This window comes from Antedon bifida, chromosome 10, assembly GCF_963402885.1.
Source record: "Antedon bifida chromosome 10, ecAntBifi1.1, whole genome shotgun sequence".
Classification (NCBI taxonomy): domain Eukaryota; kingdom Metazoa; phylum Echinodermata; class Crinoidea; order Comatulida; family Antedonidae; genus Antedon; species Antedon bifida.
The window spans coordinates 896545-915295 of record NC_136235.1 but is presented as its reverse complement, the minus strand read 5'-3'; the positions used below and the strand labels follow the sequence as shown (position 1 = coordinate 915295).

The window sequence follows — 18751 nt, the reverse complement described above, 5'->3', positions numbered from 1 at the left end:
TTAAGTACGTGATAGATGGATATTGTTAGCAATATGGACTAAGTACAAAGTGCATCATCTAGTGTAAACACAAAGAGATATCGATAACAAAATATGTAATTAATAAGACAAAATGAGGGAGTTTGTCATTGTTTGTTTGAGTGTCATCATACAGGACACGAGTTAATGACACGTATTAAACCTTGGTTCCAACTTTGACGCCAACACAACGACGTGAAAATACGACGCGCGCGTTGATCATTCGAACTGTCACTTGTGATTTTGATTAATTGTAATTTTGTTCTATGTATGATGTAATTGTGAATGTTTCTGTCGAGGAAAACAATTTTTCCATGTACACATTTTATATATGGAACAAATAAAGATTTGATTGGTCAACTCAATTCGCGTTGCGTCTACGCCGTTGCTGCGTCCAATGAAAAAGAACTACTCACAAAATAAAACCCCAAAAACTAGAAATCGTTGATATAAATATTTTTATTATAAAAAATATAAAACGTTTATTTCGAATGTACAGTAACATAGTACACAATTCAACCCGTACATGCGTCTTTTATTTTTGCAGTACTGTACTTTAAAAAATCTAAACCGTAAAAATGATTTATGACGTCATCAGATTAAAACCTTCAGCATTGTTTTTGTCAGTGATCTTTTCTTTGGATACATAATATTATTCCACTACGTTGGCAAGACTTATTTATTTCAAGTTTAAATATTAATTTCATTACAATCGGAGAGTAAAAAAATACAGTACAATTTATTAAATACACATTACAAAACTATGGACTATTATTATATGTATATAAATTATTAATTATGTTTAAAAAATAGGTATATATTCTTAAACTAGTATTTTAGAATACACTTTATATCATAAGCACATTTTAAATGAATTTTAAATAGTCACAATATATTACCCTCTGACGATATATGGAATGTTTTAAATAGTCAAATAAATTACCCTGTCGAACGTTAACTTCAGTATAAAAATAACATTTGGAAATGTACCTGTGCAATATTAAAAAATGAGGTAGCAAATGAAGTTACTGTTATATTGTTACTGCACTTTAAAAGTGTAAAAGTTGATGACAATGATATAAAAATAGCATAGCATGTTTATTTAAAAAGGACATGTTTTGGGCAATTGTAATATCTACATATTGTGTTTTTGCTTTGTTATTTGTTTTTAGTTATGAAAACATGCTGTCACTTTAAATTTATAATCATAAAGTATTTCTAAAAACCTGCTTATCACATTTTTATCATTCAAAATTTAACATACAATGATGAATAGAGGAATAAAAAGAAATAAGTAAAAGATATAGAAGTAAATAAATAATTGTCAAGTTTTATATATTCAAGGCGATTAAAGATTACTTATTAGGACTATTATATTACATTTGTTACATCACCATGCATAAATGTACAATGTATCTTGATGAATGTAGTAGGCCTATTCAATTTATTACTGTTTAAATATGATAGGAATGTACCCTGCTAACACCCACCCCAAACTCCAGTACTATGATTATTAAAACTAAACATAGTATATTGCTACCTTTTAAATTACTAATCTTTTTAAATTATTGCTTTATTTTTTGTAATTTTAATCACTATTATGGAGTTTTATTTGTATATATCTCTCCTCTATATATTTTTATATTCTGTAATTTTTTTTTTTAATTGTTAGACGTATTGTATTGTTGAGGGCCCATAAAATCAGCTGATGCTGGCTAGGTCTGTTTCTTGAAATATGGTGAAATAAATAAATAAATTGACAACATCCATTATTAAATTTAAAAATAAATAAATGAGTAAAAATAAAAAAAAAAACATTTTCAACAAATGTTGTTCACATAGCCTCCTGGAAAACCACGTACATTTCCAGTATAATGTTTATAAGGTAGGTTTGACCTTTCAATGACCTCTTGGACTTGCATGTCAGTACCAGTTACTAAATCTATATCTGTTGTTTCCACATATCTTAATATATCTACAAAGAAAGAAATGAATAAACAAAATCACATTAATAATAGTTAATAAATTTGATAGAATGCTGTCAAAAGATAGGTGTGGAGGGTGGTTTTTTTTATACACATGTTATGTGTATTGCTGTCTAAAGATAGGCGTGGCTACGTTTTTTTTATACATATAGGTGTGGTTATATATTTTGCAGGCATTTTAATTGTTTTGTGAGTTGTATGCTGGGGCCTGAGGAGGAACAGTCTTGTTGACCCAGTAGCCTATTAATAAGAGTAAATACTTGCACAGCAGTGTTAAATTGAGCAATGGTTTATGTGTGTTGATAGTATGAGTAAGACAAGTGAGTAATTGTCTAAATATTTCTACATACTCTGTTCCCTTATTTCTGTCTGCATCTCATCTACACAATAGCTTGTTGGATCATCAGTTGAACCTTGTTTATAAAAAATGATAACAGCTCCAACAATCAATATCAACCCCAGCACTGTAATTAAAATACAACAACCAGTTTTCAATTACATACACATTGTTTTAAATAAATAAATATTTGAATTGGTATCGGTCATCTGTCTCATTTTTGGGGATCCATTTAAGAATGTTGCTTTTCTTTTGTATTTTTTTTGTATAATTGTATGTAAATTGAAATGTAAACCAACCAACCAAATTTCATTTGTACCTTATTGTTCAAAAGACAATAAATAATATTGTATCATATTGTAATCTGTAAAAACCTTGCTTGATTGGTTAGATTCAATGATAACTTACCTAAACCCAAAACACCTCCCCATCTGAGCACAGAAAAATTTGATTGCAAGGAGTGGATAAAGCTAAGTACAAGAAGAACAATACCAGAGATGAGTACTAAACTACCACTTATCAGCAGAAACACAGCACACCGGTGTAAAGACTTGGGGGTAAGTATACTGACCATTTTGTACATACATACACTCAACTTCTTAGTCATACTAACCAATCAAATAACAGCTGTGAAAGAAAGAAATGTTGTGATGGTTTTAATAAAACTACTTCCTTACTAACTAATCCCTCTACATAGTACTACTAGGCCTAGACGCTAGCTTTACAATTTATTGGATGTGGGTATTAAATGACATAATTAATAGACAACAAAATAAATATACAACCAATAATGAACATAATATTATAGTGCAAGAAAAAAATATAAGTGGAAAAGGGACGCCACAGCAAGCAAGCTTTAAATTGTATCAGTGTCAAAATTAACATTATATGGGCGAAACGACTTCTTTTCTGTACTACTGCACTGTGACATAACTTTCTTTGACAAGACACATCTCTACTAAGCTAAACTAGGCCTAGCCTTGGGCTTAGCTTTGACCAGTGACATTGCTACAACGTGGCAAGACGCACTAGGCCTAGGCTAGGTTAGATAAGTAGGATCAGGTGCCGTTTTCGGCCACCTCGACTTGTATGGACTATACCATTATTATGATAGGGGTGTGGTGTATTATGTTTTATGTAGAGAATGGTGTCTATTATTGAATGGAAGACAATACAATTGTTCTGTTATGTAACCTACTACAATACAGAACATCAAAAACAAGCAAGCATGTACTTTTTATAAGGCATGTTATTATTAGGTACTGTGTTACGGAATGCCAAGATTTTGTAACAATATTACTATATTAACTATATCAGTAGGTAACTATACTTACTATTATACTGTATAAAACTAAACTAAACACTACAGTATAATCAAAATTAAAACATATTAAATACTATGTTATGTCTATCTAGATTTAAACACATTAAATTTTAGTACAATCGGATTCGAAATTAGAAAATCTTAAATACTACAGTACAATCGGAATCAAAACATATTAAAAACTACAATCGAAATTAAAACATCGATCCTAAATACTACAATACAATCGGAATTAAAACATGTTAAACTACAAAACAACTAAATATCACAATCGAGTAAAAAATCTTCAATCTTCAATCGATATTAAAATATCCTAAATGTTGGCAAATGCATTCAAATCGGCCCAATCCTATCGGTAGATAAATCATATTTTTTATTTGCAAGGGATAAATCCCAACAACATGGATTTGAACCCAAGAACCTGGAATCGATAGACGAGTATAATTGAAGATTCATTGACATAATTATATGTTTTTTTGTTTGTTTTACTGATCACCTGATACATTTACATTTAATGCTAAATGTAAAACGAATTGTAGATACAGAAACAAACTGGTAACAGATTCATTGATTTAATTATATGTTTATTTGTTTTACTGATTACCTGATACATTTAATGTTAATGTAAATAAATAAATGAAACGAATGTAGATACAGAACAAAATAGTAACAGATTCATTAACGTAATTATATGTATGTTTGCTTTACTGATCACCTGATACATTTACATTTAATGTTAAATATAAATAAATGAAACGATTGTAGATACAGAAACAAAATGGTAACAGATTCATTGACAACTTAATTATATGTATTTTTGTTTTACGATGACTCGGCTATAGTTGGACAACGATTTTTCTCTGTACCTTTTTGAGATTATTCGATTTACCGATTATGGCAACAATTTTCTTGAACTAAACATAAATAAAACGAAAGAAATAAAGATTGATTTTCGAAAACAAAATTGGTCTGACAGTATACATTAATTAAAGGAAACGAATTGAGAATGCTGGGTAGAGCGGGGAAAGTAATTGGTTTGTCTATGCAAATGCTTGACTCGTTCTACAGCAAACGGCTTGCCCATATATTCCATGCTAGACACCAATCATCCTCCTCATGGCGACATTGTCAGCTCCGTTTTGAGTTCATTATTATAACGTTTTGATGCAAACGTTGTTCAATTAGAACATGTACTGTATTTCTATACAGAAACGTTTAAAAACGTGTTTAAAACGTTTGTTACAGATTCATTGACAAAATTATGCTTATTTGTTTTACTGATTACCTAATAATCAGTGTGATAGATCTTATTAAATGTACTACTGTCATCTTTGTTAAATATGTACTACTGTTTTATCGTTAGATACATTATATTTTTTATTTGTAACTGGAATAAAAACTAATTTCTTTATATACTTTCTGTATCTATAAATCCGTGAAAATTATTCAATATCCACCTTAGGGAATCCACCTATATCCATGTTAGGGATCAAGGATACCTACAAATTATATAGAAATAAAGAGCCATAATATAACTGTATAACTTGAAAACTGAAATTAATTCTACAACGTGTAGGGCGTAGTTGTTTTCCCTTTGTTGCTGAAACATAATGCACTAAACAAATGAACAAAAGCAGCAGTATTTTAACACATTAACACACTCAATTAATAAATGGGACACCCCTATTTTCCCATCTTTTTATAATGGTATAGTCCATACAAGTCGAGGTGGCCGAAAACGGCACCTGATCCGATAAGTATTAATACAACGTACGGATTGATCATAAATATATACAAACCATTTAAAATTGTTAAAACTGCTTAAAAAAGAAGCTTATTTTTTAGTGAATTCAGTTTTATTTTTTATGGTTGAGTGCTCCCGGATCCATCCCACAACGCGTATTTTGTGTCAAATTTTGCGTTTTAAACGCATATGTCCACAATTAATAATATTCCAAAGAGATTACATGTCATTCTATCGTACTCTTTTAGAGATAAACGCGTTTCAGGAAATTCAGACGAGAAGCTTATGAGAAAAGCGTCATCTATTTTATTTGCGCCCTCTATTTAATTGACGACATTTTCCACCCACAATCGATAAAAAGTGTATGTAAGTATGATATAATTATTGTATTTATGTATTATATTACAATTTCTTCACGATTCGTTTTGTGCGTTTTAGAAATTGCTATATTCTAATTTCTTTGCTGTATATTACCAGTGTGTATAAGCCAATATATTGGCTCGAAATTCGTTCATGAACATATCATTTCCGGATATGTTTTACACCGCTAGGCTAACGATTGACATACTGATGTTTGTTATGAAAGGTCACACAGTGGGCGTACCGTGATTGGAAAATGGCCAGTCTGTTTTGTGGGCCTAGGTGTTTTTACTTTTTTCTTCTCAAATTTCCAGTTGATACTAAACTAATAAACCAAAAACAGTATACCCACTAACAGGCTATGCCTAGCTAGGCCAATTTTGTAGATTCATCAAATTGTTTAATTAATTTAATGAACACAAAACAACTGATCAGTTTCTGTTTAGCCTAATTATATAACATACATGATGATGAAATATATGATGATTGAATGATTCATCATCATTTTATCATTTTCAAGTACAGTGAATTATATATAAAACCTACTCAGGGATTTTTATATAGACTATTTATTAACATTTAATAAATGATGTGACCTTTTTGTCGTGATTGCATTGTTTTTTCTGTTTTGTATTGAGTTGAGTACAGTCTCAGAGCAACACAATTTTTTAGGGTATATATATGTTTTTTTATCCAAATAAGTTACCAGCTAAATATTTGCTTAAATTAGATTCACGCAGAGACGACGACGGTCTAAATAATTATTTATTATTTGATGATTCATTGATTATGTTTGATCTACTTTAAAAATATCTTAGATACAGTAATAGCATTTGAGTGTCGGAACAGAGCTGTGTCTATTTACATACTGGATTCAACAAAGTATTCCAAAATGGCATCCTATGGTAAGGGGGACTTTGGATCAGAGGCGTATGATGCTTCCTACAGTAATTCTGGTAAGTGTTGTATTTCATGTAGATTTGTATAAAACTTTTGATTTTGAATTGTCCTGTCATGTAATGACTATATGTTGCCCTAGCTGATTTGAGTATCTGTAATTTATGAAGTATTCTGCCGTAAATACAGTATTCAATATGACATACCATTTTGGTTTTCATGTACATTTTATTTTTAAATAAAATATTTTAAAAATGTTTCAGTTATGTAGCTTACTATTTCAGTATAAGCTATTATACACTATACATTTTACAAATTTTATTGAAGAGTGCTTAACAAGTAGAATAAATATAATATCACTAAATCTTTACTAAAAAGTATGTTAATATTTCTAATTTTTACATGACAGGAAGAAGTAATACCTCTGATTTCAACAGACTATCACAGGTTATTGGTAGTAATATTCAGAAAATTAACACAAATGGTAAGTTTTCCTATCATATAGAATTCAAATTTCTTGCTCTGTGTGTGATGGGTTAATAGTCAATGTTATAATGGTTGAACCACTAAAACAAAGAATTTTGTAGTAACTTGCTCAAGTAAATTATGTCCAAACAGAATAACTGCTCTTAAAGGGTCTTTAACACCTGTTCTGGTCGGTGCCTACAAATAGAATCAAGCGTTGATGTTTTAACGACACTTCACGCGGCTATGCGCCAATCGATAATCGCATAGCCATGTGAAAACGAAACATTGACATTTGATTTGCCGGAGCAGAACCGTGCCGAACTGGTGTGAAAGACTCTTTACTCTGTCATATTGTTTTAGTCCAGTCTACCTAATGAACCTGTAATTTCTATTCTATGAATTAAAAAAAACATTTGTACTTTATTTATGTTACAGTTGGTGAAGTACAGCGAATGGTAGAGAAACTTGGAACACACGATGATAATCACAACTTACGAACAAAACTGTAAGAAATCACAATTAATAAATTTATTTGATATACTTCTGTATTCCCACCGTCTTTTTATTTTGATTTAAAGCAACAAGGGGAATATGTGCCAATTGCATCTGTTCTTGAATTTACCTTGAATCTTCGAGCCTTAGTCACCATTAAACCGAATAAAATGGATGTTTGGAAAGTTAAAAGCTGTGTACTCTTATATGTGTCTTTAATTTTGTATTATAGTGATGAGGTTCAACATTTTACCAATCAACTGGCAAAAGATACTAACAAATACCTGAAAGAAATGGCTTCACTGTCACTATCAGGACAAGATACGGTATGTCATCATTATTTATAGTCAACCTACTCGACACTCTGCTGCCTCACACTTAGCATCGTTCGACCGGAAATTCACCTTTTCAGTTCATTTTGTAATAGGTTTACGTTATTTAAATCTTTAATATGCATTATGAATGCAATTTATTTTATTTATTTTGTCTTTACACTGAATGATACTTTCACTGCTAAAGCATTGATTTCCAAAGTGGTTCTTTCAGTAGAGAACATTAACAATATGATAAAAATAATAAGACAACTAATAAAGTAATTTACATTGCAATGCAAAGACATTATTACAATTACTTTTGTAATGAAATTCTAATGTATTTTAAACTGCTTCAATTCAATTTATGACCTCTGATCTATATACACAATGTTTTATTTTGCCTTTAGTGCTACTTTAGCTAATTCTATTAAAATGGTTTTCTTTACTACGCTAGAGGCAAGCAAGGATGCAGAAGGAGAGACTGACAAACGACTTCTCTACATCGTTGAACCAATTCCAACGTGTGCAGCGAGAAGCAGCCCAAAAACAGCGTGATTGCGTGAATAGAGTGCGAGCGAATTCTGGGTTAGGAGGATCATCAACGGTAAGCAATAACTAGCATGGTTTAGATTTGTTTAAACAGTGCTTATTTAAAGCATAGGCATTGTTCACATTTGTTGCATAAAGAAAATGAGTGAAAAAAGTTGTATTTTGACAATGAAAGTTGTTTCAATTGCCCATTTGTTTGTGATTAAAAAGATTGATTGATTAAAAAATGTATATTAAATAGTACGTCAATATTGCATCAATTCATAAAATAGGTGTTCAGAAATTAGACGTTTTACTATCAACATTTCATCATTTATTTCATATTGATGCATTTCATTCACATATCAAGTCATAAAATTCATATCATCGAAATGGTGCGTAAACGGCGTTCCATATTTTACTGTATATAATAATATAGAATTTTTTTTTTCATGTAAATTCCACATTTCTTGTATTCCTAAATAATAATAATTTGTTTTTCAGAATCCTTATGATGACTCCACACACGGTGATGATTTGCTAAATCTTGGGTAAGACATATTTGACTATACAGTTCTTTCTATCGTAAAAGTGTATCCTTGCCATTGGTGGCTTTCATATCACAGTCAGTCCATTATTAAACATTAATGAATGTATTTGAGAATATTCCATTTGTTGAAATCCTGACTGTCATTATATTAAACTTGTCTCCACGCGTCATAGACAGAAGTGTAGTTGACAGATAGCAATTCCTCAGAGATGGGTTTAGCTACAAAACATAAAAAAATAAAAAAATAGTGGTCTAGTGGGATGCAGGAGTGATATTGTTTTTACCATCAACATGCAGTAAGCGCTAAATGTATACAGTCAATAGCCACCATATGTGATCACGGTTACAAGGACCAGTACCTCATTGAATAGAACAGTCAATATAATTTACTTGTTACTGAGTAGATTTCTAGTTAGTTGGCAGATCATGCAATGTAATGTTGTGTTGTTTTTCTACAGTGGTTCATCAGGGACTAACACATCACAGGTGATGTTACAAGAAGATGATTTGGATGCTTTACAAGAAAGAGAGGCACAGCTTAAAAAGTTAGAGGTATGTGTACAATTTCTTACATAATAATAACTATATCAGTTAACACTCTCACCACCATCATCAATGCATTTTTAGTTTTCACCCTCTTAATGGCAGTAGGTTAGTTATTACTTTTTCATTGAGACATATGGTCACTCTTGTTGTTTTCCATAACTGTTGAAAGTGGATGAGTCGACAAAAAGATCTACTGGCCAGCTGTGGACCGACAGCCCTTATCCAAGAAATTTGTTTTACCTCTAAAACTATTGCTGAGGCATGCCTTCAACCTGTGTCATTGTTTGACTCTTTGCAAACCGCTCGGTCACTCGAGTGCAAGTTATTGTAGTTTGAATTGTGTTTGATTTCTCCACCCAGGTTTCAAATAAGAAACTGTACAGTACATTTACCCTTCAAATATTTCATAGTATAATAATGTAATTTTATTGTGTTTATTTGCAGTCAGATATTTTGGATGTAAATCACATTTTTAAGGATCTTGCGCATATTGTCCATGAACAAGGAGAAATGATCGGTAAGTAGTATACACTTTGTCTTCTTCAACTGTCATTCCCTAAGGGTCTGCCTTCTAATACTACCTGGTATCTCAACTATTTCAACTTTGTTAAAGCTATACACAGGATAACCTGCCCAACCTGACAAAACATTGCCAGTTGATATTAAGATGTCCTCTTAAATTTCCAGTTGATATTCAATTTTATTATTAGACTTAAATTCCTATACAATACATAATAAAAAACAAAACTGAAGAAGGTAAAACAAATCAAAAAAATAATTTGGTCTTGGTAAGCTAATCAGTTAAATAATACATTTTTGTTTCGTTTTGTAGATAGTATAGAAGCAAATGTAGAGTCATCTGAAATGCATGTTGAACAAGCTAATGTACAGCTACACAAAGCCAGAGATTATCAGGTACACTACCACTATCTATTATTGTATTGTTGTTCTCTGTTATATAAATGTTCATACAAATATAAATATCAACAATATAGTTGAAATAGTCTGTTTGATATGCAGTTTCTAAATTGTTACCGCATTTTAAAACTTTTTTGTTTTGTTTTGTGCAATATTGTGTTTATACTCTGTACTGTATATGATTTTTTTGATTTTTATTTTATATTTATCTGTTTTTTATCGTACTAATATTTGCCAATCTTTAAGATGAATTTCTATTGTTATTTTATTATGATAATGGACAAACATTTCGGTATTCATAAGACAACTTGTGCTGTTATGATATGTGTACATACAGTACACATATCAGTACACATTAACTTTACCACTATTCACGCGATTATTGAACATTCAACAATAAAATAAAGAATTCTCAGTGGTGACAGTGAGTTTAACTCGAGGACCGAGGAATAAATAGCTCTTCTATTTCCAGTTTTTTTTTAGAAATATATTTTTTTCTATTTACAGAAAAAATCAAGAAAGAAAATGTGCTGTATATTTATTTTTTGTATTGTTCTGTTAGCTATCATTGCTCTTGTTCTGTATTTAACACTCAAACCATGATAGATCACCTGATAGATCAAATGGTAGATCACCTGACATATCACATGATATTACATAGTAAGATACATATCAAAGCGCTAAGTGTACATACAAACAGATAAATATATTATTATTATTGGGTGGGGCTATATGCACAGTGACTATATGTACAATGAAAAGAAATTATAATATACGCACAGCAACTAGGTGTGTATTTACACATAATAGTATTATATATGCCCGGTAGCATGTTGGATCTTAAACTGAAAATGTTGCTCTATAGTATCAACCACCACCTTTATCCAAACCTCCCCTTTCTTACAACAATCATCACCATAACTGAAATCTTTATCATATGTACGTATAGTATAATATACCATTACCTTCAATACACAGCCGCTGTGTGTACATCAATTATTCCCATTCTTATACTTTTTTTTTACTAGACATATTATATTATGTATATATAGTGGGATTTTTTATCTTAGAATTTTAACCATTTACACAAATTAGTAAATAAATACTTCATTATCTTACAAAACAATTATCACACATGCTCATTTGATTTCATTAATGAAAGACAGTAATTGTGAAGTCTACATAAGCAACCCACAAGTGTGAATCTCTGCATTAAATTAAGTCCCAGAAGGACCTATGATTAACTTTCTATCAAATAAGAAAGTGCGTACTCAAAATGTTTCAATCTATTTAAAGCTGCGTTCACACTGAGAAGGCTACAGTACAGGCTACATTGCATTCACACACATATGTTTTGTACAGAAACCAAAATGATTAGTGTGAATATTATTACTATTAAACAATACACTCATTTTGCATGTACTGTAGCTGAAGTCGGTTAACATTTTTTATTCCCCTCCAACTTTTTAAACCAATTATTATGTGCCATTAAAATGAAATATTTAGTTTATTTAATACAGTACTTTTTCAGGAAATCATACTTGTTTAAGGTAGCATAGTAGACAATTAGTTTCAACTACCCTAAAACAATACATATTTAATAAATGCTTTACTATTGATTTAGTCTTTTCAGACAGACTCTAAAAATGAAATTGTACATTGGCATGATATTCATATGGGTTATCAATAATGTTATTAAATTATAGATGTATATAATTTATTGTTTCAAATGTAACAATGTTTTAGAATACTGTGAATTTACCCTGTAATAATACTTTAAACAACAATTAATTTACAATATCAACAAAATAATGTGGAATGGTTCAAGAATATTAAATGATACACTATTATTATATAGAAGGCACTTGGCACAACATGTAATAATAATAATTCAACTCAATCCTTCAACATTTAGATTAAACACTGACATTGTAGGTACAGGTTGAAAGTAAACACAGAAGTAAGAAAATAATATATTGACAGTTTTGTAATTACGTGTACATATGTTTAATCAGCATTTACAATATTGTAGTCTAAATGTATGTCCAGTACTCTGTATAAAATGTTCCTATATAACATTCAGTGGATATCGAACAATCGACTGTATTGGAAAACGACCGGATAAAACACACTGATTTTTATTTCAACAACTAAACTAAGTATTGTGACTATAATTAAAATGTTAACGTATTATGAATTCAGCTTGGAAGGACATACGCTCAAGTTTGACCAATGATAAGCGACAGTTCCGAGTAATCGTGCGTACGTCTTTGCGTTGCGTCCTGAAGCGTGGTCACCACTAGGACGCAACGCAATAGACTTAGACCCAAGCGAGTTGACCAATGACAAGCGACAGTTCAAATAATCCATCGCTTGTGATTGATTGGTCAATTCACTTGCGCTAACGTCCTAATGGGAACCAAACATTACGACCCATCCTTATTCTTTGTAAGATATAGAAAACATTCCTATTTCTGATATTCTATTATTTATAGTATTCTTTATCAGTATTGTTATTCTTACCAATTATTAGTAGGAGACCGATCTAAACCCAGTAGGTATACTGTTAAAATTGCATCATCGATTTCGTATGTAATTATACATTCATAGTAATATACTATATATAGATATAAACACCTTTTAATGTAGTTGAACAATTTAAGGAAATAAAATGCTTTATACGAAGTTAGTTAACTAAAGACACGGTCACCAAATATATATGAGTTGAATGAACTTGTACGTTTTATTCGAATAATAAATTTAGGCGCGGCACAAGTTATGGCATTATGAAAATACGATTTTCCTTTTCTGTCATTTTTATTTCCAATGAAATGTCTGCGTTATAGATTATCGTGATCGTTACCGTAAACCGAATATCGCTTGGATGAGGTTTATAAAAGTGAATGTGTAGATAATAAGAATGAATTATATAATGCAATTATATTGCCAATTAGAAAATGTAACTTTCAGAGTTGAATAAATTGTGTTCCAGATTATAGGTAGGGCCATGTGCGAGGATTTGTAACCCAGTGTGTATAATTTTTCTTGAATATTTTATGTGTATAAAAAAAAATGTGAATAAAAATCGTGATTTTCAATACTCGAGCTACTTCGTATTTTTTATGAAGGAACAGGACCGAACCAAAGAACAGTTTTACTTTGAATCATGGTCAATAGGTGAAGAAGACCAACTTGTATGGTTTGTGATCGTCAATTGTTGTGTTGGTGAAGCTTATTTAGCCCTGTGGTTTGTTTTCGGTGAATATTCGTACCAATACCAATAGTACTAGGCCTGTAGTAGAATTGCCTTTTATTCTCTTTTATTTTCTTTTTTTATGTTAGTCCACCACCAGTCGGCGTTTCGATTTTTTGTGTCCAAAACCTCAAATACATATGAAACGTTAGAGGCCTATGTGCCAACATATTTATCTGTTTACAAATATTAAGTCGAATTGCAGTCTAGAACCTAGCGATAGAACACCGGGTGTAATATTATATCAAGATCACCTCCACTAAAACTAAATTGCAGTCTAGAACCTAGCGATAGAACACCGGGTGTAATATTATATCAAGATCACCTCCACTAAAACTAAATTAAAACAAAAACATAAGTTTTTCAATTTTTCGTTTTATTATATAAAACATCAAATAACAAACATACATTTATATACTGCACCACATTATTCAAGGAAACCTCAACAAACAAAATGGTAGTATTATTATTGGTGGTATCATATAGTACAAAAATTGTTATATTATTGGTGGTATCATAGTAAAATATCAGAGAAAATGGAGACAAAATAAAAACTCTCCAACTCTTTTTATGGAAAAATGCGATAGTGCATGCCTTAATAACAGCATAAATATACTTTTAATGTCACAATATATACGCACCAGGCGCGTAGTTATGTTGATAGGATCCAGTCCAATCAGTACAAAATAAAATGACTTTACCAATATTAACCTGTTAATCAGCACAATGTTAAGAATATTTTATTGGCTAAATAATGACTCTCTAAGAGCTCACATTGTAGGCATATAATGCATCGTGATGCACAGACCTTTATACATTATTTAAAATAGACACCTTTTTAAGCAAGTAATGTGTAAGGAAGATCCTAGACAAACGAAGATACTAGAATAATTATTGAAAACGAGAAAAAGAGCACGGTTAAAAGAAACAAACTCCTCATAATATAAAAATATATCCAACATAGTTACAGATGTTCACACTTTAAATTTATAATTATGATTATTCGATAAAATCTATTTCTGTCCATAATAATAATACTGATAATTATCATCCACTTGTTCGACCACAGCAGATACCCACCCGCGTTGTGCTATTTATGGTGGCTGTGCCATGTTAGCGTGTTGACGTTACCACGGATTCAAAACAGAAAACAATGTTAATATTCTGCAGACACTGCATCTTCGATTAAATTCGGTTCTAGGTAGAGAAACGCAGGTGGTTTTATTGCGCTTTTAAAGGAAGTCTGGCTGCTCGACTCAAACAACAGCATTTATCGTCAACGCGTGACGCGATGTGACGCGGCTTCACGCAACTGACGTCATATTGCATAATTATTGATATTCATAAATCGTTCTCAAACTTCATCAGACCTCAGATGTCATTTCTGATTCGTGTTTTCCTTCTTTCATTCGTTCAATTTTTGCCTGTCGTACCTTCTCAGCGTGTCGTTGTTTCTGTTTTAATTTCTCCTTTAATGCTTCCATTTTTGCTTTTCTGTTTTCTGCAGCCTTGTCTTGAGTAACGTCTATTTTTACTTCCAATTGTTTCTTTTGAGAACGTTCTGATTCATCTAATGCTGTTTGAACTTGGATTTCTTTTTTCGCTGTGTTCAGTCTTTCTATCATTTCTGCTTCTTTTTTCTGTAAAATAATTAAAAATATAAAATTGATAGTTTAAACATAAAACCGAATGCATTACTGTACCAAAACAAAAGTTGATACTATATACGGAAAATGCGTTGATACATATTTCGACAAAAGTATTCAGCTATACTTATATTATTACTAATTCATTTTAAATATGATTAACTCCTTAACAATACACCCCATTATTTTAAAGTAACAAAAACTTTGCAATAAACAATTGATAAGTGACATTTGCATACCTTTCTTCTTTCCTCTGCAGCTTGTATTTTAGCATCAATTTCCTCTTTTGTCTTCTTCGATTTCTTCTTTTTCTTCTTCAACTTAGCTAGTCTTGGTGGTGGCCTTATTTGTTTGTTTTCTTCTCCTGAGTCTAAATTAACTTCGAATGCTAGCCCTCCACCAAATCTTGAAGCTGGTCTGGTTACAATCCCCTGACTTTGGAGTTCAGCGAGAATGTCAGCACTTTCTTTGTTTCGTCGTTTTCCTCCACTTCGTTTTCGTGCTTCTATTTGAGTACCACTCACCATAAATTCTACAACAAAATGATAACATTCTGATTAATTTTACATTTATCATAAGCTTGTTTTATACCAGGTATGACGCGATAGGTAAGCAACATATCATGATGAACCAAAAGCTATAAGCATCAAGATTCCATCAAGAGCTATAAGCACCAAGATTTCATTTTTTGCAATTTTAAAATGGAAAAAAATATTTCAATTGCATTTAAAAAACGATGTTCTAAATCCTACAAGAAAGTGATAGTATTACAGAACCTCCGTTTCTTTTTTTCTTTGTTATACGAAATTTAAATTAAAAGAAAAGACAATAGGTGATAATAGAGATTTAAACCAGCTCCAACTTTCAGAAACCTTTGTTTTAACGGAAGTTATAGGTATGGGAAAAAAGAAATCTTTTTATTTTATACACCATTTTAAATTACATGGTACAATAAGCTAAAAAAGGATGTTTTTCGCGTAGGAAGAACTATCTTCTAAAAGTGCTTCATTAGGTGTGAAAAACACTTTTTTCTCTGTTATATTGACAGATAATTAAGTTTATATTAAATTACATTGAACGCTGAGACTGTTTCTGACACTTGTAGTAATTACTCTATATATTGATGGTTTAGTGTACGTGTACATATACAGGTGTATTTAATAACCCAACACTTGTGGGAGGTTATCTATAATTAGTAATCATTTTACCAAGGTTATTATCATTTTAATACAGATTGTTTCTAAGGCGACATAACATTAACTGGCTAAAGTAATTTTATCCTTGTCAATGACGTTTTGGAATATTTAACTGCATAAATATTTCATAAAACATTCGTACACCCGTACATTACAAAGATTGATTTAAACATATCAACGTTATAAAAGTATACAAGTGTTTTATTTGATGCCCATGCTTTATGCCCACTCTACAGAAGTTATAAAACCACCAAATACCACGGACTGTAACAGTATATTATATGTTAGTATAACCAACAATTATTCTCAGCCATGATAATGAAATTACATATTTGAAATTTTTTGCAATATATACATTTTTGTATGATGAGTTAATTGAGGATCTCCAGAGGTAGCTAACACTGTGAAAAGTCTATGTACATTGTACGTTAGGATAATTGATCTGTGCCAATCTTTTGTATTATCTGTATTAACACTGGGCCTTAGTGATGGTAAACATTGTTGTTATTATCTATTGACGACCAGTGAAGTACGAAGAAATACTATATTGGGTTATAATACAATAATCCTGTAGTATGAATGAAGACTCCCAAATTTATTTTTTGGGGGATTTTTTTTATAACATTTATTACAAATTTTTTTAAACTTATAAATAACAATTTACGTCATAAAAATAAGTTGATAAAGAGAATACATCCAAAACGGGTTTGGAAACTATTATCTGTTGTCGTCGTGTCTTTTCTCTTCTCGGTTTCAAATTAATTAAAAGTAAATTGTGAGTTAAGTCGATGAGAAGGATTTTTTGTCCCCTTATACTTTTGTTCCCTTATACAATTAGACCTAGGCTTTAAACTAAATTGTGAGTTGCTTACCTGGTGTGGGAGGTCGGTTCTCTTCTTCCACGGTTTTAATCAAATTAGGGTCACACGATTCCGTAATAACATGAGCATAGTCAGCTTCTAACCCACTATCAAATGTATGAGTTGAGGTTTTACTTGTTGCAGATGAAATTCCTCTATTTACTGGTGTTCCATCAACTACAAAGTCATTTTGATTACTGTCTTTCTGCACGATAATTTCAGTTTGAGGTGGCTGGTCTTTAGTCACATCAGCATCTGACTTGTTCTTGGGCTTAACACGAACTAAATTTGAGTTTGGACGACCTTTTTTGGAAGTGGGCTTATTGGCGGACCAAGCATCGCTACTGGATCGTGGTTGTATATCAACTTTCGAACTATTACATCCCATGTTACCGGTAAACTATTTTCTTTTCTTCAAAACCTGTATAAAACCAGTTAATCCTCACAGATTTATTACTTTCGCAATATTAAGTTCGTACTTAAGTACAATTTATAAAGTGTATTCCGTGTGAGCACCAAGTCCTATAACAATATGTTAAATCGCACGAATTCGATTTCTAGACTGAAATATATCAGTTGTCTGGTTGGATTCAGTTTGTGAAGTGACCTACCATCTGATTATCTGACCCATTTTAATCGCTCTTGTTCCGCTGATTCCATTGTAACTACGTAAATAATCCCTGCATGGCATTCGGTTGTCATGGCGAGGTTGCTAATCAATAATTATAAAGACTGCCCTCTATCGCAGGCCTCATAATACAATGTAGTTTGTTGACATTGTTGATAATGTTCCTTTGACGTCATTGTTTACTCGACACTATTTGTTTTGACGATAATCTAAAGAATCGGTCAATTTAAACCATATTCGCTAAAGAAATTTTAAAAAAAAACATCACATTCTGAGAAAAGTTCAGTACCAATCATTGGAGTAACATTTAACACACTAACAGTCATTCCAAGTAGGCCTACATTATTTACTTGCAAATCATTAGGCCTACACTTTTTTTTGGCCTAGCCTATAGATAGATAGCCTATATATAAAATACAATTTTGCCAAGTATAGTACTTGCTTTGTTTGTTTGTTTGTTAGCACAATGACGCCTGACATTTTCATGTTAACTGATTCGGTGTAAATAGGTATATACTTACATATCTTGGCTATTTAAATCGATTCATTAATAAATTCACAAAAGAAAAGAACAATGTGTAAGCCTATTCTTTTAACATGGGCCGCAAATGATGAAAAAAAAACTCAGCAGAAATTGAACCATTACAGCATTCAGCATCGAAATAAAGCAAGATGTAGATTATTGTT

The 18751-nt window shown here is 31.2% G+C and overlaps 3 protein-coding genes across 4 annotated transcripts; 1 reads left to right on the top strand and 2 right to left on the bottom strand.

Moving 5' to 3' along the window:
- Nucleotides 1-459: 459 nt before the first annotated feature.
- Nucleotides 460-5486, bottom strand: LOC144853771 (uncharacterized). Of its 2 annotated transcripts, none has more exons than XM_078711594.1 (4): nucleotides 5464-5486; nucleotides 2749-2969; nucleotides 2354-2467; nucleotides 460-1993 (listed from the first exon to the last, which is right to left on the bottom strand). In XM_078711594.1, exons 2-4 carry the CDS (start codon nucleotides 2945-2947, stop codon nucleotides 1839-1841), a joined length of 468 nt encoding a protein of 155 aa, XP_078567720.1. In that variant the 5' UTR covers nucleotides 2948-2969; nucleotides 5464-5486; the 3' UTR covers nucleotides 460-1838. The 2 variants fall into 2 exon arrangements, with proteins under 2 accessions (XP_078567720.1, XP_078567721.1); XM_078711595.1 differs by lacking the exon at nucleotides 5464-5486 and adding an exon at nucleotides 5439-5455 and having other exon boundaries at nucleotides 2749-2967.
- A 261-nt stretch (nucleotides 5487-5747) lies between these two features.
- Nucleotides 5748-13586, top strand: LOC144854028 (syntaxin-7-like). The gene is made up of 11 exons (XM_078711909.1): nucleotides 5748-5774; nucleotides 6587-6724; nucleotides 7075-7149; nucleotides 7569-7638; nucleotides 7858-7951; nucleotides 8394-8543; nucleotides 8972-9018; nucleotides 9476-9569; nucleotides 10008-10080; nucleotides 10396-10478; nucleotides 10989-13586. Exons 2-11 carry the CDS (start codon nucleotides 6661-6663, stop codon nucleotides 11082-11084), a joined length of 846 nt encoding a protein of 281 aa, XP_078568035.1. The 5' UTR covers nucleotides 5748-5774; nucleotides 6587-6660; the 3' UTR covers nucleotides 11085-13586.
- A 792-nt stretch (nucleotides 13587-14378) lies between these two features.
- On the bottom strand, nucleotides 14379-18246 carry LOC144853777 (uncharacterized). Its single transcript, XM_078711601.1, has 3 exons — nucleotides 17449-18246; nucleotides 15620-15912; nucleotides 14379-15374 (listed from the first exon to the last, which is right to left on the bottom strand). Exons 1-3 carry the CDS (start codon nucleotides 17822-17824, stop codon nucleotides 15099-15101), a joined length of 945 nt encoding a protein of 314 aa, XP_078567727.1. The 5' UTR covers nucleotides 17825-18246; the 3' UTR covers nucleotides 14379-15098.
- Between the last annotated feature and the right edge of the window lie 505 nt (nucleotides 18247-18751).